The sequence below is a fragment of the Aspergillus flavus genome, chromosome 3 (assembly GCF_009017415.1).
Source record: "Aspergillus flavus chromosome 3, complete sequence".
In the NCBI taxonomy this organism is placed as follows: Eukaryota; Fungi; Ascomycota; class Eurotiomycetes; order Eurotiales; family Aspergillaceae; genus Aspergillus; species Aspergillus flavus.
This window is the reverse complement of record NC_092407.1, coordinates 624,786-645,006: the sequence shown is the minus strand read 5'-3', so window position 1 is coordinate 645,006 and position 20,221 is coordinate 624,786. Positions and strand designations below refer to the sequence as shown.

The window sequence follows — 20,221 nt, the reverse complement described above, 5'->3', positions numbered from 1 at the left end:
ACTACCTCTTTAAGATTACCTTTCACCTAACATAATACATATTTTATTTTTTGGACTGTTACGAAACGCTTGTGATGTCGTCTTTTTCCCAGGATGACGAGCACGATCCCCAAGCGGATGAGCTCCGCGAGACCGCCTTGGTGACGCTAGAAGCTTTGATAAGCTCCTGCGGCCAGAGGATGCAGCCTTACTTGCAAAATACGATCAAATCCGCCCTTAGATTCCTCAAGTATGATCCCAATGTCGCTGAGATGGAAGAAGATGAGGAAATGGGTGGTACTCAGGATGATGGCTCCGAGGACGATGGGACGGAGGAACCCGATTTGGATGACGACGAATTCGAAGATTTCGAGGAGGAAGGTGGCTACAGTGATGTTGATGACATGAGCTGGAAAGTACGCCGATGTGCTGCGAAGCTGCTTTTCACCGTCATCTCAACCTACGGGCGGGGTCGTGCGTTGGATGAGTCTTCCTTGTACCAGCAAATCGCACCTGCCCTCATTGCCCGGTTCAGTAAAGAAAGAGAAGAAAGCGTGAAGCTGGAGGTAGTTTCGACGATGACTGCCCTCGTACGTAAGACAGGCGAAGATGTTATGATAATCACATCAAATGGCTTCCTCGAATCGGTGGGCGGATCGAAGAACTCGAGAAAGAGAAGGAGGCAGGATAGCGACGCTAGTATGATCGACTTTGAACCAAGCATTGGCACCTCATCTGCAGCCGGTACGCCCGTCATTGCTCCATCCTCACCAAAATCTGGCCCCCAAGCCGATCTGGCGCGCTCGGTGCCCCTCGTCGTGCAAAGCCTTGTAAAGATGTGGAAACAGGCTTCTGTGCCACTAAAGCAAGCTATCATTGTATTGCTTAAAAATTTGGCCCTCGTGCGGTATGGTGGTCTAGCTGATCATCTCCAACAAATCGAAGACCCAATAGCCGATGTGCTCAAGTCATCGTCTCCAGCAGGAACCTCATCCACAGCAGCTGGAGCTACAGCCAGTGCAGGGACTCTCCAGATCGAAACGTTGAGTCTCATTGCTGCAGTTGCGGAGACACACACGTCTGATGCCCTTTTGCCTTTCTTAATCGCATTGATCCCTGGTGTCATTGGTGCCGTCAATGATAGAAACTATAAGGTGAGTAGCGAAGCGCTCGGGGCTGTCGAGCAGATAGTGAAAGCCCTCACTCCGCCCCGGGTGTCCGCTTCATCTCAGGATCTTGCATCACAATTGGAAAAGCTGTACGATGTTGTTCATAGTCGCATTACGGATACGAGCGCCGACCTGGAAGTTCGCCAACGTGCCATTCATGTATTCGGGGTTCTTCTGGCACGAACATCAGGAGAGAAAGGTTCCGCTTTCATCTCGCTCGACCGACGGTCAAAGGGACTTGCCGTGTTGGTAGACCGCCTAAAGAATGAAACTACGCGACTTGCGGCTGTGCGTGCTGTTGACGACGTTGCTGTCCTGTGTGATAGGAAGACAGATGTCACTGCGGCGTGGGTCGGCGAAGTCACCACAGAGCTTGGGGCTCAGCTACGTAAGTCAGATCGAGTACTCCGAGGTGCCAGCTTAGAAGCTTTACGCAGTTTAGCTATGAATTCCAAGACCAGAGTACATTACGATGGGAAGACTATGAAGGAATTAGAGGATTGCTTGTTGCCTCTTATCAACGCCGAAGACTTCCACTTCCTCGCTCCTGCTCTCATCATCCTTGCGAAATTGATTCCCGGAAACGCAGAGCTTCTCGTAAACGAGGCTTTAGTTTCAGCTCTTTGCTCAATCGTCCTCTCTTCACTTGTTGGTACTGTTTTGAAGGCGTTGCTACTTCTCGTCAAAGTCGTTGGAGAGGAAGGTGCAGGTGCAGTTTTAATGAAGAAACTTCTGCGTGATGTAGGCATTAACGGCGACACATCTGTTGTTGGAAGGGCCATTGGAACACTCTTAGTTCACGGCGGATCCAAGCTGGGCGTCAAGATGGATGATTTCCTCAAAGAGTTGCAAACCGCACAAGATGCCCAACGCAAATGTCTTGCGCTTGCTATTCTCGGAGAAATCGGCCTACGAATGGGCCATGAGTGCTCGTTGACACCGGAGCTATTCATAACTCACTTCGATTCGAAGTCTGACAAAGTTCGCCTGGCTGCAGCCACTGCCTTAGGAAATGCAGCCGCGGGTAATGTGAAGACTTATTTGCCCACTATCATGAGTGGACTAGAAAAGCCCAACCATCAAAGCTACCTGCTACTTCACTCGGTAAAAGAACTGCTTCAGCACCCCGAGATTGTTCGCCCAGATGTTGCCCCCTCTGCACTCAAGCTATGGCAGGCTCTCCTCAATGTCTCTGAAGAAGAAGACAACCGAGCCGTCGGAGCCGAGTGCGTTGGTCGACTAGCACTAATTGATCCTGTAGCTTACATACCGCATTTCCAGGTATTATCAATCATCCATCTTTGAAGGGCTACACCCGCTAATGTGAACCTCTCAGGAATGCCTGTCTAACTCGGACCCGACAATTCGTGGGGTGGTGATCTCTGCATTCCGTTATACCCTGTCAGACTCAAGAGATACCTACAACGATGTATTGAGACCGTTGATCGTCCCACTTTTGGTCAATATGCTCAGTGATCGTGACTTGGAAAATCACCGACTTGCCTTGACAACCCTCAACTCTGCTATTCATAACAAGATGGATATTATCCTCCCTCACCTTAACGAACTTCTACCTGCCGTGTTTGGTGACACACAGATCAAACCAGAACTGATCCGTGAAGTGCAAATGGGTCCATTCAAGCATAGAGTTGACGACGGTCTTGAGTTGCGAAAGGTGAGTAACACGGACCTACTTTGCTGTATGCATATTCTGATTATAGAAACAGAGTGCCTACGAAACACTTTATGCCTCCTTAGACACAACTTTCTCTTTGTCGCATATCTCTGAATTCTTCGAACGCATATTAGCCGGAATTGATGATGAGCAAGATATTCGCACAATCTGCAACCTTATGACTTCCAAACTAATCAACCTAGCCCCAGAGGAGACGCAGAGGTCTCTGGATGCTCTCTCAGAGCGTTACAGCGTCGTACTATCCTTCAAACCAAAGGATAATGCCGTGAAGCAAGAACTTGAAAAAGCACAGGAAGCATCGATGGGTGTTCTGAAGATTACTCGAGAGCTGAGCAAGGCGTTTCCCAATGCCGAAACGTCCGGTGAGCATCACAAATGGAAGGCCTACATGGAGTGGGTTCGAAAGACCTTCTCTTCACAGTTGAAGAGCCTCGAATCGGAATTTTAGACCGGTACATTTTCGTCAACGGGTCATCACGTTGGGAGCATTCCTTCTCAGATAACCTAGACCAAAAGTACGAGAAATATTGTGATGAATTTCAGAACGACCATATGTACTGGAGTTGATCTCTGGTAAGAATGAGTAGTGGAAACTTGCGTGTGCTCGCGGCTCATAGTTCTAGAGATTCACGAATTATAAAAATTACAAATAAGGAAAATAAAGAAACATCTATCCCTTACTAAGATGTAGTATTTGCAACTGCGCAGTACGGAGTAGAGTAACTCGTGTAGCGTAGCAAGTAATTCAAAACATGGCGCCCGAGAAATTCCAGGTCGCGTATCGGTCACGTGTACACGCGTCGCGCGCTTAAGCATACTATTATCCGGTCTCAATGTTTTGATTATCTCTCCAACTATTGCAGTTTGCCGACATCAATTGCCTCGAACGACTTTACGCTGCGCTCGCAATGCTTTTCTTTTTCGGGTTTTCAGTCAAAAGGACTTCCATCTATAAAATGTCTATTAAACCCTCTGTCTTCGAAGATGTGTTGTTGTTCTCTCTTCGCATTCCAGTTTGTCCAAGGTCTCCTCTTTGTCTGAAAGACTACAATTGTACAGATTTTATTCCCTCCCTAGCTTCTCAGCCTTTGTCTCTGCATTTACTACCTTAGCGGGCCCAGTGAATGCGATGAAAGTTGGGAATCTGACCCTAATGTTGACCAAGTCGGTTCAATGCCATCATGGCACAAGTTTCACGGTCTCGCATGGCGGATGTGTCACATACACCCGATGTCCAGAGCCTATCACAGGCACTGAAGACGGTCTACCATGCGTTCCAAGTCCTGAAAAGGGCACGCGTCGGTTTTCCAATGCTGGACGTAACATGCTGATCATGGAGGATGGTTTGTCTATGCCGGGGTGCTAGAAGATCTTGGAGAGAGAGCAGGTGAAACACGTAGGGCATCCTCATTTGAGTTGTCTTTGCGTTAAACTCGATGGCCACGCAGGAATACCATGAGAGACGCTCTTAGCTGCTGTGGGATATATTATGCATCCCCCACTGCGCCTTTTGAACACAACAATTTGATCTTTGGATCATTTGCCTACACTCGGTCATGAAGTCAGTATGTCAGAAGGATCCACTCGTCGGCACCAATTTGATCTTCACGGAAGCAACCCAGGCGTTTTCAGCGGATTAAGTTGTAGCGAGGTTCTTCTGACGACTGAGCGGAGTGATCTTTGATCAACTGTTGCGATCCATGTGATCACAATGGTGCCATCTGGCTCGTTGTCCCGTTCTAATATAGCTTGGTTCTCGATGCATGATAGTCCTGCATGGCCAGGCGGTTAATGTCACTCCTTCCTGTCCGTTGGTCATCCATCGTGTACGTGTTTCCAACCTCAGGGAGCCTGGGCTACTTGTACCTACTCTCCAACTCCTCGTCTCTAGTCTCTCCAGTCTTTACAAAGGCTAGCAAACTCCAAATCACGGCACCCGCCATTGATTTACGCTCCATCGGAGATCCCGATCGGCCGTGTTAACCATCTCTTTGCAATGTAGGTTGCAAATAGATTGATGGGCGCCGACAATCACGGCAATGTCATGTTGCTGTCCCTCCCTTTTGGGAGGAAGGACGCGGTTTTTATGGATGCTATTTGTCCGCTTCTTTCAAGCCCTCCAAGTCTACCAGACGCGGAGAGGAAACAAAAGCTTGTCCCTGGGAATACTGTACCACGCACGAGAGGTTGGCTTTGCGACATGGGGGCGCTTCTGATCGAGATCAATGACATGTGGGGAAAGCAAGTGGGAGATGGGGATTTGAGATTCAAGTCCGACAGGAAGCTTTCTGAAAGGGTTCTGTGCATTCGATTTCTCTGCATAAAGGGCGTGAGGCAGTATTGATATCGCATCTGCGTTTGCGGGCTCTGCCATTCTCCGACCGTTCAACTTCTGCCGAATTGGGCACTACGACATGACCTCTTTCGACGCACGCCGTTTCCAGGGAACAGAACGCTACAAACGTGTGGAACAATGCATGTTGCTCTCCTCTCCGTTGCACAAATCAACTCTCTGCCCATTCGTTTGGTTGGCTGACCGCTGCGGTTGCCATGCGAGGGTGTGTACAACGTGAAGCATATTGCAGGACCTCTCTAGAGTGAGGATCAAAGCTTAGGCTTGTCTGTGTGGCTTCCTCGGCGACATGTCTCCGAACATGGCAGCTTAGCATGCGGATGTGGTCTCCACGGGTAGGATTGATGGGTAACGAAGAGAGTATACTGATGCTCTGCAATATGGAGCGCCTTCATCAATTTCCAGGAACGGTGTTTGCGCAGGTGGCCTGTTGTAAGCCTTACATTGGCGAGCCGAATGATAGCGGGTTGGTCGCGGCCTGTGAACCGCCGTTTCCTTTCGAGGAAACGGCCCCCTTTTTTCTTATAAGTATTTCAATCCCATGCGTACTGGGCACAGCTAACTGCCATTATAGATCCTCTTACAACACTACCATGGTGTGAATAGTTGCATGCTATGAGGGCTGGTGTGAAGTATGCTTGTATGAGTTGATTGATCCATAGCTAGGAGATAGTTTCTCCAAGAGCCCAATTGAGATCTCTACCGTTTTGTAGCCTGAGCCTTAATCTTTAATTTATCACCAACGATCCTTCATATGTGGGGTTTGACTGTTCGACTCCATGCGACTACAAAGTCTCTATGACATAAAAATAACCCCATTAACTTAACTTATCCCTCAGGCTGACTAATGGCGTCTGCCCCTCCAAAAAAAAAATTGTGCCCCGCCACAGCGATAGTGGAAAGTCAAGGAACGTTCCCGCGCTCGCTGGCGAAATTTTTACTTTCTTGGGACTTCATTGGGTGTAAAGATTGTCATATATTTGTGGATTCTTCCGCCCATTTGCGCGTTATAGACCTCGATACCCTCTTACCCTTTCTTTTTTCTTTTTTTTCTTTTTCTTCCAATCATACAAACCCTCCTTAATACCCATCCTTCATAATGTCAGTAGAAGATAAGCCAGTCCAGCAAGAAGCTCCCGTCGAGTCGCAGTTCCAGAAGCCTGGTGACTTGGTGGAGAGAGATGAGGACACCGGTGTGATGTCCTTGGAAAGTCTTTGTATGAACTGCCATGAGAACGTACGTTTACCAGCTGGAACATGAGAGTTATAGCGTCGCAACTAACCTGGTTTCAGGGAACGACAAGGCTCCTCCTCCTCCGAGTACCTTACTTCCGCGACATCATCCTCGAATCCTTCGAATGCCCCCATTGCCACTTCAAGGACAACTCCGTCAAATCCGCTGGTCAGATCCAAGAGAAGGGCGCAAAGTACACACTTACTGTCCAGGGCGAAAATGACCTCCAGCGCCAGGTTGTTCGAAGCGACACTTCAATCTTCAAGGTTGAATCTCTGGGAATCGAGATGCCCAAGGGCGAGAGTCAGTTTACGACTGTCGAAGGAGTGATTCAGAAAATTTACGAGTCGCTGTCTAGCGAGCAACCCCTGCGTAAGGCTCAGGCACCTGAACTTCACGATGCGCTTGTGCCTATCATCGAGAACCTCCAGAAGATCCTGAACCGAGACGGATTCCCCTTCACCGTCTCTCTCGATGACCCCACTGGAAACTCATGGATCGCGCCTACTATTAACGACACTGGAAACAACTACAAGCGTCGTGACTACCCTCGTACGCACGAGCAGAATGAAGAGCTTGGAATTTCCGCGGACCCCAATGCTGTGGAGCATGAAGCATCTGGCGAATGGGAAGATTCTGAGATTGTCGATGGTCAGGTCTACAGTCTGCCTACCGAATGTCCAGGCTGCACGAAGCCTGGCTTCGTTAACATGAAGAAGGTGAACATCCCCTACTTCAAGGAGGTCATCATCTGGAGTACATCTTGCGAGCACTGCGGATACCGTACTAGCGAAGTTAAGACTGGTGGTGAAGTTCCGGAGAAGGGCAAGCGCATCACTCTTAGGGTCGAGAATGAAGTTGACCTCTCGCGTGATATCCTCAAGTCCGACACCTGCGCTCTGCACAGTGAAGAGTTGGAAGTCACTGTTCAGCCTGGTACATTGGGCGGACGTTTCACTACCGTTGAAGGTCTGCTCACCGAAATCCGTGATCAACTGCACGGCCAGATCTTCGATGTCGACGATGCGAGCGGCGCTGGAGGAGACAGCATGGCATCCGACACTAAAGAGAAGTGGACTCGCTTCTTCTCTCGTCTCGATGCTGCTATCAATGGAGACATGAAGTTTGTCATCACTCTCGAAGATCCCATGGCCAACAGCTACGTCCAGGACTTGTGTGCCCCTGCTGTCGATCATCAGATCACGACTGAAGAGTACACCCGTACTGAAGAAGAGGAAGAAGAGCTCGGTCTGAAGGACATGAAGCTCGAAGGTTACGAGGAGGATACGGAGAAGAAGGAAGAGGACAACACCGAACAGAAGTCATAATTGACCTGCATTGGGTCTCACGACTGCTTTATCTGCCGATGATATTCATTTCCTCACGATGTGCATGATTTATCCTTTTCAGTTGTTTATGATATGTTTACCATGCATCCATGCATAATTGTCTTTCAAGACAGCTATGTCCCGTTTTGCGCTCTAGATATCCGATGAAGTTGTGGCTTGTTTACACGGTGTAGTGTCGGGGGTGTTATATCTCTTTCTTCGCTTGGAATATATTTATGGTTCTCCTGGGTGGTATACAAAAGTCCAATAAAGAATGCCGATGACGAGCTTCATAAAATTATAAGTCTGATTCCATGCTATGTCGTTGAGTAATCCACTTCACTGATAAACAGTAGCGCTTTTATGCCCAATTTTCCAGACTTCTCGCCACTGGAGCGCATCTTTCATTATGCAACGTCGTGCTACATATTAGAAATACTTCGATAATCAGGTCCCAAGGACGCAGTGTTATTATGCAGGAGCTCCTGCAGTGCACACCTGAGTCGGCTGTATGTAATTCTTCGACCAAAATGGACCCCCATAAAGTGGAATAGGCTCCAACAATCCCAATGACCCCGGACAACGCGTGAGTCCGGTGAAAGATCCATTGTCCAGAACAGCATATCGCTTTGGCAAAGTCATTCCCTCGGTGTTAGTCCTGTATTGCGGCCCTAGAACCTTAAATTCGGGGCTTTGTTTGGTGTTCGACAATCGCGTAATATTTCGCACTCAATCCCGCATACTCTCTAGTAAAACCTTTTCTCACTTTGCAAGTGGATTCGCGTGTATCGTGACCCTGTTAATGCGCAGTGCTTCATATTCCGACTCCTCACCCTCTTTCGGCTGCACAACCCTCCCTTTCTTATCCACCTTCACATTCGCCTTCTCTAATTTGGTCAACACATCACCCCCTTCATCTTGTGCTGTCAAGTTCAACACCTTCCCGAAGACCGTGCTATTTCCGTCCAAATGAGGGGCAGGAGCAAACGTAATGAAGAATTGACTTCCATTAATTGTAGCCCCCATAGCACCCTGGGAGCCGGGAGCTGTTCTATCTTTGACTGGCCGCGCTGCCATAGAGAGGATTCCGCGCGTGTTGTGTCGAAGAGCGGGGAGGTGGATTTCTTGGTTCAATGCGCCGGGGTGGTTGATTGATGTACCGCCTTTGGGGATGTCGTCGAAGGGAAGCATGGGTTTAGTGCTTTCTTGCGATTGGTGCGCTGCTGGTCCGAGAGAAATATCGCCTCCTTGGATCATGAAGCCGGGGATTAGACGGTGGAAGGGTGTGTTGTTGTATGCGCCGCATGCGCAAAGGGCGAGGAAGTTCTATTCAGTTTAGCCTTAGTATACAGGTATAAGCTAAGTTATGAGGTAGAGCAGTTAATACACGTAGAGGCGCAAGGTACTACATACCTCTACTGTTTTAGGCACTGCCTCGCAGAAGAGCTCGACCTTCAGGTCGCCTTGGGTGGTGTGGAGCTGTTAGGTATCCATAGTGATTAGTCGATAATCTGGGGTTATGAGAATTCAAGTCGTCACAATGAACTCACAGTAACCGACATGACTCTAGGATATAGTAGTGAACTAAGTATGAGAATATAGGATGACAGAAGACTGATGACGGCGAAACATGCAACGGATGGAGCTCGGGCTTTTTCGCCGCATTTACCTATCAAATTGACTACACGGTCACATGACGGACGCCGATAACGACGCGTCCTTTAGATAACAAAAAATTACACGGATTTTCAAGGCATCGACCCTCCGATTCCATGATCATTCGAGGCTGGATCTTCGTACAGGATGAACAACAGACCTGTTGAACAAGCATTAGGTACTCTATTGCCGACCCATGCCGATGACCTGCCTCAAGAGCTCCGCAGTTTAGCCTTATCTCTTGTCGCGCAATCTCGCAGCTTTTCTACTAGCTTAAGGCCCGAGGAAGAGATCGCACGCCCTTATGCTTGTGCCGAGATCGCGTGCCGCCGGTATGTTTAGCGTCTTATCCCCCTGTCGCTACACCATATCCTCTGGTTAAATGGTACACTGACTATCTGGCTGTGTTAAGGCTAACTCGGGCCCTCAAACTCCCCCCCTTGATGGGCCATCCGCCATGTCCTCCGCGTGCCTACAAGAAGCTCTATGCATTCCTTGATCGCTCCCTTTCGAATAGTGTAGCTGGAGTAAAGCGTGCAGGGAGCAATTCTATCTCAGAAACACCTTCACGCACCGGATCCGCTTCGTCGACCCCTGCAAAAAATACGAAGCGTACCCGGACGCCTCCAAAGACAGCAACAACGCCGCATAAACTCCAAAACACCGCAAACAAACCCACGCCATTAAAGAAGGCTATCACACATGAAGGAAGCGGCTCTCGCTCTGAAACACCCCAGAAGTCCAAGGTCCGCACTAATGGCCTTCCTGGCTCTACGATTATCCCCGATGCACCTGCCTGGGTGATGACGTCTATTCGGAGCGTGTGTAAAACTTTATCTACTCCAGCTCCACGGACAAGTACATGGTCCCGGCCTCCAATTTCGAGGACCTTACCTCCTCATATTTTTGCTGGTGTATCATCCATCTTATATTTCATTTCTCGGATTTCTGCCAAGGATGATGATGATGATTTCGACGAAGAAACCCTAGAATTCGTGGAGCCTATCCTAATTGTGAAGGATAAAGAGAATGATGAAGATTATAAAGAGGTTGTCAACGCTCTGGTAGTAGCCGTCTATTTCCTGGCTCTCGCCCGCAGACGAAGCTCCTTATCCGAAGGGGAAGGAGAAACGAAGAAGCTCGACAAGAAGACGTTTTCCGAGATGCGCCAGACTGCATTAGTGAGCATTGGTCTCCCTTCAACCGAGAGAAGACATCGCGAGGACGTCGACCAGTGGATCGCAGTGATAATGCAACAACACTGGGCCAATGGCAAGGAATGGTTCGAAAACATCCCGCAGGCTGGAGAATTGGACGGGGATGATGCGTATCTTTCGGACGAGGACGGCTTCGGCGAGGATGGAGAAAGAGCTAAAAGCGCTAAGCGACAAAAGACAACGAAATCGGGTCGCTCACTGGCCAAACACTCATCCAGGAAGGGCCTTCTACCGGGTCTTGGTACCATGATGCAGGATCGTGTTGATTGGTTAAGCGACGATCGCAAGGAAGATTACCTTGAGTGGAAGGCAGCAGTCCTGGCGCGAATTGAGCAGATCCAAAAATCTGCAGCGCAGCATTTCGGCGCCTTACCCGTTTGATGAACACTTCTGGATAACGCTTTTTGAGGATAGGAGTTATCAAAGTCGGCTATCGTTCTTGCTTTCTTATTATCTTAGCGTATTCTGGATTGCTTCACATTATCAATGCCTCCGTTCTACACTATGTCTCATTAGACCTTACTATTTGTATTATAGAGTCTCTATACCCAACCCAATCTTAATGTCTTATCTATATAAAAATCCTGATATCATTTCATCTCCCTCTAGGTCCCACTCAGCTTTCAACATAAAGCACAGTTTTCTTTGTGGCACTCTTCCAAACTTGCCAACTGTGTTTGGGAGTGTTATTTGGCGTCGCCGGCTATCCCATGGCACGAGAGAACCCCCTTCTGATTGATTTCTATCAAATACATCCCGCCTTGGAGCGCCTCAACTATATCCCTCAATCAGAAAACAGTCCATATATGTGACATAGAGCACTTACACAAGTTATAAAACACAGGACCCGTCCACGTAGCCGTAGCCGGGTTCATATAGGTCTTCTCATTGTCGCGCACCTTCGCGCAGTAGCATAGCATATTAGGGTTTGAATTGAGATACCGACATGTCGAGCACTCCCCTCCTGCCTTGGAGAGTCCAGCACCACTAGTATCAGTTAGCCTATCACAACGACGTGTTAATAAACAAGGGTAGCATAGTATACGTACTGCTTCTGTGCAACAAGTCTTCCACTGCCGTCATTGTTCTTGTGCCACCCAAGACAACGGTCCAGGCTCAGCTCGGAGTACTGCTTTTTGTTCGTCCCCGGGACGTTGCAAGATGCTGTCAAGAGTTGCTGTGCTGAGTGGCCTTTAGAAACTGAGGGTCCTTCTTTGATCTTGATGTCTTTGCATTCCTGTTGCAGGGGTGAGACTTTGGGAGGGGTCTTCTTGGGAGGGGCCCTCTTGGGTAGTATTTGGAAGCCGGATCGAGGTAGCACGGCGCCTGGATCTGGGTTTGTGAGTGTGTTTTCGGGGGTGATGGTTTGGCTGGCAGCCAGTGTTACCAGGTAGGTGGCGAGGAGGAGGATTAGATTCCGGTACATCGTTGCTGGTTGTTGGGCCTGAAAGCGAAGGTGTATGTCACTGAGGGAAGATGGAACTTGTAAGGAAGTGAGGGTTGACGATGGCAGATGGAGGTTGATATAAGTTCTATATAAGTTCCATCCCGGCGCCTTGAAGGAGAATTATCTGATCTAAGTTTATGCCGTGCATGTCTTTGTTATTGTATAGTGCGTCGGGAGGCTGTTTCATACTTTTCTGGTTTGCAATTGGTATCGAATGAGATGCTCATTATTTCAATTCTTCTATTTTTGTCGTTCTTGGCCGGGGCGCTGGGCGACGGGTTAACTGGCTGCCCTATGAATTCTTCACTCTAGATGTCAATTTTGGAAACTGCAATTTTACTCCTCTATATCTTCTCCGGACGGGGCGCAGTAGACAAATCTTGACTGAACAAACGGGATGTCGGATTTCTGTGCTCCATGTAGGCCCATAGCAAGTAGCTGGATATAAAGAATGAATGCTTCCAGTATATTCCCGGAAGAGGTTTTTAGTAGGAGGCGTGAACATAAAGTTGGACAGTTAGCAAAGTTCGGATTCGCGGCCGGTCCCCTGGGGGTCAGATAACATTGCCATAAGGAATTCTATGTCGTGGGTCATGGGTCATTGGCTCTAGATGGCCATCAAAACTGAAAGTGATGGAAACCAACCTGGTATCCATAAAAAGGCATCGCTGCTACCAACTCAGATAAGCAAAGAATAGATGGTATAATGTCTATGAAAACTCCCAAAAAGCAAAGAAAGAACTAAAGAAAAGAAAAGCAGAGAAACCGGAGACCTCAATTCCCTAACAATAGTAGCCAAGGGTATATTGACCAAAAATGAACAGGTAAAGCAAAATGTTTCTAACCTTTAGTACCAAATACTCCTTGTGCGATGATGGGGAACCTGTTCCTTTCCGTCTTTTTCTAACTCTTTCATGCTGTCATACAGGAAAAAATCTATCAAGATTGCATTGACGCCCGAAGAAGCGGGCTTAGCAGGGCTGATTTGTGTGATGTGTTTTTGTGTGGTGCACTTTCTCTGTTCGTCTAGTGCCGAGGTGGTGAGGCTTTGGCGGCGGTCCACACCGACCGCATGTCCGTTGGGTTGCGTAGGTTTTATTATGGGTTTCGCGTCTGGATGGTTCTTCACAATCTCTCGTCTAATCAATTCGACGCACCAGATGCTGGTTGCGCGCAGTTCGACCTCCCAGGTAGAGCCACTGGGGATCGGTTTGAGGTCACGAATATGACTTTCCAGAGGTGGAGAGTACATAAGACAGCCGAGATGGTTTAGTATTTGAGGGATTCGGTAATCTGGATCGTGGTTAGTTTGAAACTTCCCCATCAAAACTTGAGATATTGTAGCAGATGGAGGTGATGAACGGGTGGGGCGCACCTGCAAACATTGTGATTTTGTCAATATCATGGAATTCGCCAAGGCCCTCGCCATTGAAGCAGGCCCACAGGTCTGCAACTAAGATCTGTGCGCGTTTATAGAGCCGGACCCTCCGTCCCTGAAAGCTAGTTTCATCCCGAAAGCATGGGAAACTCTCAGCCATGAGGTTCACGAGGGACGCAGCTGAGTAGTTGGCGTTATAGATACAGTTGACGAAACTACCGTCAAAGTCCTGAATAAAAGAGCTGTTAGAACATACATAGGCAACTAGTTTTCAGGTGCGGTTCAATATACCTCACATAAGACCCGGCCTGCTTCTCGCAGGCACTGGAGACGCTCTTGCAGGAGAGGGATCTCCTCATCAGATACCGATCGAAACACATGCTTGAGCATAGACTCAGAACATTCGTCTTCATTCACCCAGAAGTAGGGGCTCGTAATGGGGATCTCTGCAAGTCTTAGCATTTACAGCGCACCAAAAGGAATCACGGGTTAGATAATAATAAATATGTAGAACCTACCCTCATCCAAAGCCCTCTGCAACGCAGCCACTAAGCTCCAATATCCGGTCCACTTTTTGCCGCGATATTCAATAGCGAAGCGTTTCTCCTCTGGGCGCTCCGACCAGAAACTGAAATTCAGTAGATCCATGGCGAAAATGAAATCCACGGTACTTTCATCCTTTGCCTTGGGATGCAATTCATGTTCCGACCATGTCTGCGTGGAGTATTCCTTTTTCTGCATCAAGCGCCAGATCGTCTCGGCAGCTTCTTTGGTCTTGGAAGGGTTCAATGCGACGTCAATAGCATTGTCGAAGACGTACTGTGCATTTTCCAAAACTTTAGTTTCTGCTGCGCGTGGGTTTGCTGCCCCTCCTCCTAGCCCAAGGGACTTGCGTAAAAGAGCGAGCAATTCGGGGTCTGCTTCGTCGTCCGACATGGTGGTGCCGTGCCCTTGTGTCCCGGTCCTTGATATAAACAGGAAAAACTATCCAAGAAAACCCAATTTTTACTTTTTAAGAGGGGTAATAGTCAAAGAAAAATAGACAAAGAGATCAGAGAGGGAAATAGCAGGGAGCCAGATATAATTGACACAGAAAAAAAAAAGGAGGGAACAAAGACCGACAGTACTAGCGCACCGAATTCCCCACGACCGTTTGTACTGCTTTGAGCCAAAAGCGACGATCAGGCAAAAAGTCCGGTTGCTTTTGGTGGACGATCAGTTGGGCAAAAATAGAGTCAAGTTTTGTTAATTTGATAAGGGCCCATAAATGCCTTTGAATTTGGTTGCTTTCTGGACTTTCAAAAATGGGTCCCGGAAATCCCTTTCATTTACGCACAATGTGATCGAACCAGAAAAAAAATTGACCCTTGCAGCAACAATAATAATGGATCTCATCTAAGAAAATTAATTCTTTTTTTTTATTTTCTTCCTGGGTTGAAAGGGCCCTGGTTAGTCAGCCAAATGGACAATGCGATTGGCCCACCCACCATCAATGAACCTGAATAGATGTACCGGAGGTATAAAGAGGTAGGAAATTGGTACAGGCAACAACTCCCCACTAAGGTACATACACTTACTAAGCTACTATGATTGTGTTGAAGATATTCTAGGCCCAGGCCTAATGGGGAGTCAACTAGTATGTATTATCAGATAATCACGGGCACATCCTCCCTATTTCCCTGGTTTACGAGGATGAGTTAGCCAAAGTATGGACAATATGAGCGATCCTTTTCATGGTCTCTTTTCGGGGACTTGCATTGGATTCTCCTGTGGGCGGAAACGGGACGCTTGGTCCAGCAAATAATATTGCCTTGGAGAAATGTATGAGTCAAGAAGATATTCATGATATATTTAATGATCATTGATAGGATCTTCTAATAATATCTTCGTCGGATTCATTCCCAACACCATGTTCTACGGTTGAGGACATACCCCGATTAGAGATTGTGTTACGATTGAAGTACCATGGTAGATAGACCTCTCCATTTCAAACATGACTAGCTGCAGTCACTCTATCCAATACGTGTGGCTTAAACAGCAGTGTATTCATTCCCCCGTTGGAACTCACAACATGGTCCGGTCCGTATCCGAACACGAATCGAGACTATCATGTAAATGGACGAATCTCTTATACAATGCATGTCTGTACACCGTCCTCCCACCACAGATACCATCGAACGTACTTTTTCCTAGCAGGGAAGCTACTGTACGTTTCGGTTGAACGTGGGAAGGTGGATGGCCAATAAGCGGAACTGATCTGATGTGATCAAGAAATATAGCATAAAACGAGGGTGACCAATAAATTCAATTCAGATTGATTGCGCTGGGGTCCAATCGTTTGACCGTATTCGCTGTCCGATACTTTTAGTAGGACCACTATTATGCATGACTAGCTTTTCTTATTTAGTAAAAGGACGAAAAAGAAAAGAACGAAAATAACGGATATAAGAAGTGAAGGAAAGTCTCGTGTTCCGGACAGCGGTGTCGTCATTGCCCATTCCAGGCCCCCAAATTGGGACTAATTAAAGCGCGGTGCTTCTCCGACGCATTTCGCATTTCCCGAAATCAATCATCCGGCCCTGGACTTTCGCTCATTTCTGCCTCCCCTGCAGCGTCGCTCTGTTTGATTTTTCCTTGCTGGATTCTCTCTCATTTGGCGATGACTGTCGCCCTGTTCTGACCTCAGCTGCCACTCATTTCACCTTCTCATCGCTCTCGCGCCCTCAATCATGCCGCGAGACACCTACTCCAAGCGCTCGCTCGGGACCTTGTCCAGACGCTTAAAAGAGGTATTCAATTCTTCTGGCCCTGAATGTGTGCTTATTCTTATGTTAGAAGCTAATTAATGTCATCCTCTCTAGTCGCGCGTACTCCTCGTGGGCGCCGGTGGTATCGGCTGCGAGCTGCTAAAGAACCTCTTGCTCTCTGGGTTCGGCGAAATCCACATCATCGATCTTGATACCATCGACCTGAGCAATTTGAATCGTCAGTTTCTCTTCCGCTTTGAACACATTAAAAAATCAAAGGCATTGGTGCGTCACACACTGAACCGTCCACCCATCCTGCCCCGCCCGTGGCGTCACCTGCGCAACGTGCCACCCTGATACTCTTCCGGCACCTTTCATCGTCTCACGACGAAGCGAAGCTGACGAAGGTTTTTTCCTGAGCACAGGTCGCGAAGGAAGTTGCCCAAAAGTTCCAACCAAGCGCAAAGCTCGAGGCCTATCATGCGAACATCAAGGATAGCCGTTTCAACGTGGATTGGTTCGCGACTTTCGACGTGGTCTTCAATGCGCTTGACAACCTAGACGCCCGTCGTCATGTCAACAGGATGTGTCTAGCGGCTGATGTGCCATTGATCGAGAGCGGAACTACCGGATTTAACGGTCAGGTTCAGGTTATCAAGAAGGTAGGATATGGGGGCGACCCGATTCGTCCACATGGGTGTGCTGGGCTTAATTGACCACCGACAGGGCCAAACCGAATGCTACGATTGCAACTCGAAGGAAGTCCCCAAGTCATTCCCAGTATGCACTATCCGCAGTACACCGAGCCAACCTATTCATTGTATCGTCTGGGCGAAAAGCTATCTTTTCCCGTAAGTTATTGGAGGGGTTATATTCAGCAAGATATAAACTGAACAGGTCTAGCGAGCTTTTTGGGACAAGTGAGGACGAGACGCCAGAGTTGGATAGTACTGAAGATGTCAATAATGGTGGGTCATATTGGTGAATTTCCATACAGTCTTGGGCAATATCGCTAACTCTGCCCAGCGGAAGAGATTGCGAATCTACGAAAAGAGGCACAGGCTCTCAAGGAAATCCGCGAATCAATGGGCTCCCCTGAATTCGCTCACAAAGTATTCACAAAGGTTTTCAAGGAGGACATAGACCGACTACGTGGTATGGAGGATATGTGGAAGATGCGGAAGGCCCCGGAACCCCTGGACTTTGAGAAGATACAGGAAGAGACTTCGACAATTGAGCCTACAATTTCCTGTAACGATCAAAAAGTCTGGACTTTGGCCGAGGACTTGGTCGTTTTTAAGGACAGGTTAGACTTATCCCTCGTTCAACAAGTGTTATTCTTTTGACTGACATTTATCGCAGCTTGGATCGACTGAGTAAAAGGTTGAAGACACTTCTAGATACAACAAAGAGCGACGTCAAACCCATCCTAGTGTTTGATAAGGACGATGTGGATACGCTGGACTTTGTCACCGCTAGTGCTAACCTGCGAGCGACGATATTCGGAATTGAGCCCAAATCAAAGTTTGACACGAAACGTAAGTGCTTTCGCAATGACCACCGTGACACAGCCAAGGTTTGCTGACTGTGAGCAGAGATGGCCGGTAATATCATACCAGCAATCGCGACCACAAACGCTATGACTGCTGGTCTCTGTGTTCTACAGGCATTCAAGGTCTTGAAGGATGACTACGCGCATGCCAAAATGGTAAGTTTTCTTTCGCTTTACTCATGTGGCCTTGTATTGAACTCGTGCGAAATAGATCTTCCTCGAACGGTCGGGTGCCCGTGCAATCAATTCCGATTCTTTAAAGCCACCCAACCCCAACTGTCCTGTTTGCTCGGTCGCCCAGGCCAGGGTCAAGATTGACCCGGAGCGGGCCACCATAAACGACTTGGTGCAGGATGTCCTCCGCTTACAGCTAGGGTACGGCGAAGAGCTTTCAGTCAGCAACGAGCTGGGCACAATTTATGACCCTGACCTCGAAGATAACTTAACTAAGAAGTTATCGGAACTGGGTGTAAGCAATGAAAGCCTCATAACGATTATAGACGAGGAGGATGAACAACCGCGTGTGAACCTTGAACTAGTTGTTGTGACTGAGAAGTAAGTCTCCGGCTACCTCGGTCCGAAGTCAACCGACTTGATTGAGTAGATTACTGACAGCTGAATAGGCCCGAATCCTCAACAGGAGAACAAAAGCCAATCACTTTAGTAAAGGTCCCTGAGATTCCCCGAAAACCACGGGCACCTACACCTACCGTTGGCGAGCACGTTAATGGCAGTTCGGACCCGAACAAACGCAAGCGCAATGCCGAGGAAGCCGGCCTCTCCAACGGCGAAGACCGTTCAAAACGCGTGGCCAGTATGTCTGTCGCTGACGGCGATGGATCGAATCCTATCGTCTTAGATGAGACGGAAGGAGGTGCGATTCTCATTGACGACTGAACGAATAAAAGAGGCACATGGGGCCCAACTGCGTCCTCGCTACTTCGGACATATGTCCCTATGCATTGGTTTTCTTTCTTACACATTGGTTGCTCCTTGGGCTTTGGGTGGATCACCAGAGATATCTTCTTTTTGCTTCTATCCCCTTCCATCTACTGTAACATATCATGCTTTTGCTCCGAATAGATTGGACGAAGGGATTACCGTTGGTACTATTCAGTTTGACCGAAGTCATAATGTGCATACTTCGGCTTGGCGTTTCAACAAAGATACACGAATGAGTCGATGAATTTACTTGTTATCATACTTGAGTTATCGTACACCCATTAAAGCCCAAAGGACTAAAGCACTCTGAACAGCCTAATATACACATAATCTACCCCAGATATAATAGAGTAGATTACACAGCACTCAATCCCCCATCCAAATTAATAACACAGTTATTCGCATACTCATTGCCCGCCAAAAACACTGCCGCATCCGCAATCTCCTCTGGCGCCCCAAACCGACCCAGCGGAATGCTCTCCTTTAACCTCTCATTCTGGCCCTCGCTAAAATCCGCAATCATCGGCGTCTCAATATACCCCGGCACAATCGCATTCGACCTCACAACCACATTACGCAGAGAACCAGTCGCTTCAACTGTTAATGACCGGGTGAGACCAAGAAGTCCCGCCTTCGAAGCAGCGTATGAGACCGCGCCGGTTCCACCTTTCAGCGCTAGTAATGACGAGATGTTTATGATACATTTCGAGGGGGGTCGGGTCTCGCCGGTTCGGCCCTTTAACCTGTTACGGAGAGAAGCACGGAGAAGAGCGCGAGATGTGAAGATCGCGCCTTCAAGATTTGTCCGGAGGGTTTGTGAGACTTCCTCAGGAGATGTCTTGGGAAGAATATTGGAGTTAGAGATCCCAGCTGCATTGATTAGGATATCGACGGGTTGCTAGTATCCTTTGTCAGTCTCCCATTCACACATTTATCCATACACAATAACAAAGCCAAATAATGAAGAAAGAGAATGTAGTATAACATACCATCGCCTTCTCTAGCTCACGCAGCCACGACCCAGCCTCCGATACATCACCCACAAGGAGACTGATTCTATCCGATGATTCGACTAAAGTTCCCTGTGACTTTGGTACGGTTTCATCAGCCGCTTCTTGGTTTCGGGCGCCTTCGTCATTGACTTGGAGTCTGGTGGCGGCTTTGAGGAGACGCTCGTACGATCGTCCGACGAGGATGATGCGCTCTGCGCCCTCTTGGAGGAATCGGTTTGCGATTGCGAATCCAATTCCTGATGTCCCGCCTGTGATCATACAGGTCCGGCCGGTGAGACGCGCTGAGGTGCTGGGTGTCTGGGAGGAGAGGGGTCGTCTTTGTGACCTTGGTGGGGCATTGTAGGCTGTGGAGAGAGCTGTGTTCAATATGCGCCTGGTGTATTGAGGGCGCGGATAGGGGAGATGGGATATTGACATTGCTGCACTGCGCATGCTGAGGTGTAGTGGTTGCATTTTGGTTTCTTGTGCTCTTTCAGGCAAAGTCACGTCTCAATTAAGTTATATGTAGAG

General features: G+C 48.2%; 8 protein-coding genes across 8 annotated transcripts; 4 read left to right on the top strand and 4 right to left on the bottom strand.

Moving 5' to 3' along the window:
• Positions 1-74: 74 nt before the first annotated feature.
• F9C07_2066848 (armadillo-type protein) lies at positions 75-3,292 on the top strand (the record flags this gene model as incomplete). The annotated part of the gene is made up of 3 exons (XM_071508719.1): positions 75-2,429; positions 2,485-2,823; positions 2,870-3,292. 3 exons carry the CDS (start codon positions 75-77, stop codon positions 3,290-3,292), a joined length of 3,117 nt encoding a protein of 1,038 aa, XP_071364814.1.
• A 3,004-nt stretch (positions 3,293-6,296) lies between these two features.
• On the top strand, positions 6,297-7,759 carry F9C07_4392 (ZPR1 zinc-finger domain-containing protein; the record flags this gene model as incomplete). Its single annotated transcript, XM_041291587.1, has 2 exons — positions 6,297-6,434; positions 6,491-7,759. 2 exons carry the CDS (start codon positions 6,297-6,299, stop codon positions 7,757-7,759), a joined length of 1,407 nt encoding a protein of 468 aa, XP_041144073.1.
• A 305-nt stretch (positions 7,760-8,064) lies between these two features.
• Positions 8,065-9,406, bottom strand: F9C07_2148208 (cyclophilin-type peptidyl-prolyl cis-trans isomerase). Its single transcript, XM_041291573.2, has 3 exons — positions 9,310-9,406; positions 9,173-9,238; positions 8,065-9,085 (listed from the first exon to the last, which is right to left on the bottom strand). The coding sequence occupies exons 1-3, from the start codon at positions 9,319-9,321 to the stop codon at positions 8,522-8,524; spliced, it is 642 nt and encodes a 213-aa protein (XP_041144072.2). The 5' UTR covers positions 9,322-9,406; the 3' UTR covers positions 8,065-8,521.
• A 156-nt stretch (positions 9,407-9,562) lies between these two features.
• On the top strand, positions 9,563-11,013 carry F9C07_4390 (origin recognition complex, subunit 6; the record flags this gene model as incomplete). Its single annotated transcript, XM_041291586.1, has 2 exons — positions 9,563-9,747; positions 9,828-11,013. 2 exons carry the CDS (start codon positions 9,563-9,565, stop codon positions 11,011-11,013), a joined length of 1,371 nt encoding a protein of 456 aa, XP_041144071.1.
• A 152-nt stretch (positions 11,014-11,165) lies between these two features.
• Positions 11,166-12,492, bottom strand: F9C07_1371535 (uncharacterized protein). Its single transcript, XM_041291572.2, has 3 exons — positions 11,682-12,492; positions 11,459-11,619; positions 11,166-11,407 (listed from the first exon to the last, which is right to left on the bottom strand). Exons 1-3 carry the CDS (start codon positions 12,056-12,058, stop codon positions 11,319-11,321), a joined length of 627 nt encoding a protein of 208 aa, XP_041144070.1. The 5' UTR covers positions 12,059-12,492; the 3' UTR covers positions 11,166-11,318.
• F9C07_1371534 (cobyrinic acid a,c-diamide synthase) lies at positions 12,493-15,684 on the bottom strand. The gene is made up of 4 exons (XM_041291571.2): positions 13,976-15,684; positions 13,749-13,903; positions 13,455-13,686; positions 12,493-13,372 (listed from the first exon to the last, which is right to left on the bottom strand). Exons 1-4 carry the CDS (start codon positions 14,391-14,393, stop codon positions 12,927-12,929), a joined length of 1,251 nt encoding a protein of 416 aa, XP_041144069.1. The 5' UTR covers positions 14,394-15,684; the 3' UTR covers positions 12,493-12,926.
• Positions 15,685-16,186: 502 nt separating this feature from the next.
• Positions 16,187-18,653, top strand: F9C07_4387 (putative ubiquitin-like activating enzyme; the record flags this gene model as incomplete). Its single annotated transcript, XM_071511215.1, has 10 exons — positions 16,187-16,246; positions 16,319-16,489; positions 16,630-16,866; positions 16,931-17,055; positions 17,108-17,172; positions 17,231-17,510; positions 17,537-17,742; positions 17,800-17,912; positions 17,968-18,311; positions 18,380-18,653. 10 exons carry the CDS (start codon positions 16,187-16,189, stop codon positions 18,651-18,653), a joined length of 1,875 nt encoding a protein of 624 aa, XP_071364813.1.
• A 400-nt stretch (positions 18,654-19,053) lies between these two features.
• On the bottom strand, positions 19,054-20,164 carry F9C07_4386 (3-oxoacyl-acyl carrier protein reductase; the record flags this gene model as incomplete). The annotated part of the gene is made up of 2 exons (XM_041291600.1): positions 19,054-19,596; positions 19,688-20,164. The coding sequence occupies 2 exons, from the start codon at positions 20,162-20,164 to the stop codon at positions 19,054-19,056; spliced, it is 1,020 nt and encodes a 339-aa protein (XP_041144067.1).
• Positions 20,165-20,221: the final 57 nt, after the last annotated feature.

Excerpts from the sequence above, each read along its gene's own strand:
- F9C07_2148208 (XM_041291573.2), bottom strand. Across the intron at positions 9,086-9,172 it reads CAGTGCCTAAAACAGTAGAG|AACTTCCTCGCCCTTTGCGC; the intron begins GTATGTAGTACC and ends TAAACTGAATAG.
- F9C07_1371534 (XM_041291571.2), bottom strand. The coding sequence starts at position 14,393 with ATGTCGGACGACGAAGCAGACCCCGAATTGCTCGCTCTTTTACGCAAG. Across the intron at positions 13,687-13,748 it reads CAGGCCGGGTCTTATGTGAG|GACTTTGACGGTAGTTTCGT; the intron begins GTATATTGAACC and ends TCTTTTATTCAG. Across the intron at positions 13,373-13,454 it reads CAAAATCACAATGTTTGCAG|ATTACCGAATCCCTCAAATA; the intron begins GTGCGCCCCACC and ends ACCACGATCCAG.
- F9C07_1371535 (XM_041291572.2), bottom strand. The coding sequence starts at position 12,058 with ATGTACCGGAATCTAATCCTCCTCCTCGCCACCTACCTGGTAACACTG. Across the intron at positions 11,620-11,681 it reads AGACTTGTTGCACAGAAGCA|TGGTGCTGGACTCTCCAAGG; the intron begins GTACGTATACTA and ends AACTGATACTAG. Across the intron at positions 11,408-11,458 it reads TCCTGTGTTTTATAACTTGT|TTGAGGCGCTCCAAGGCGGG; the intron begins GTAAGTGCTCTA and ends TGAGGGATATAG.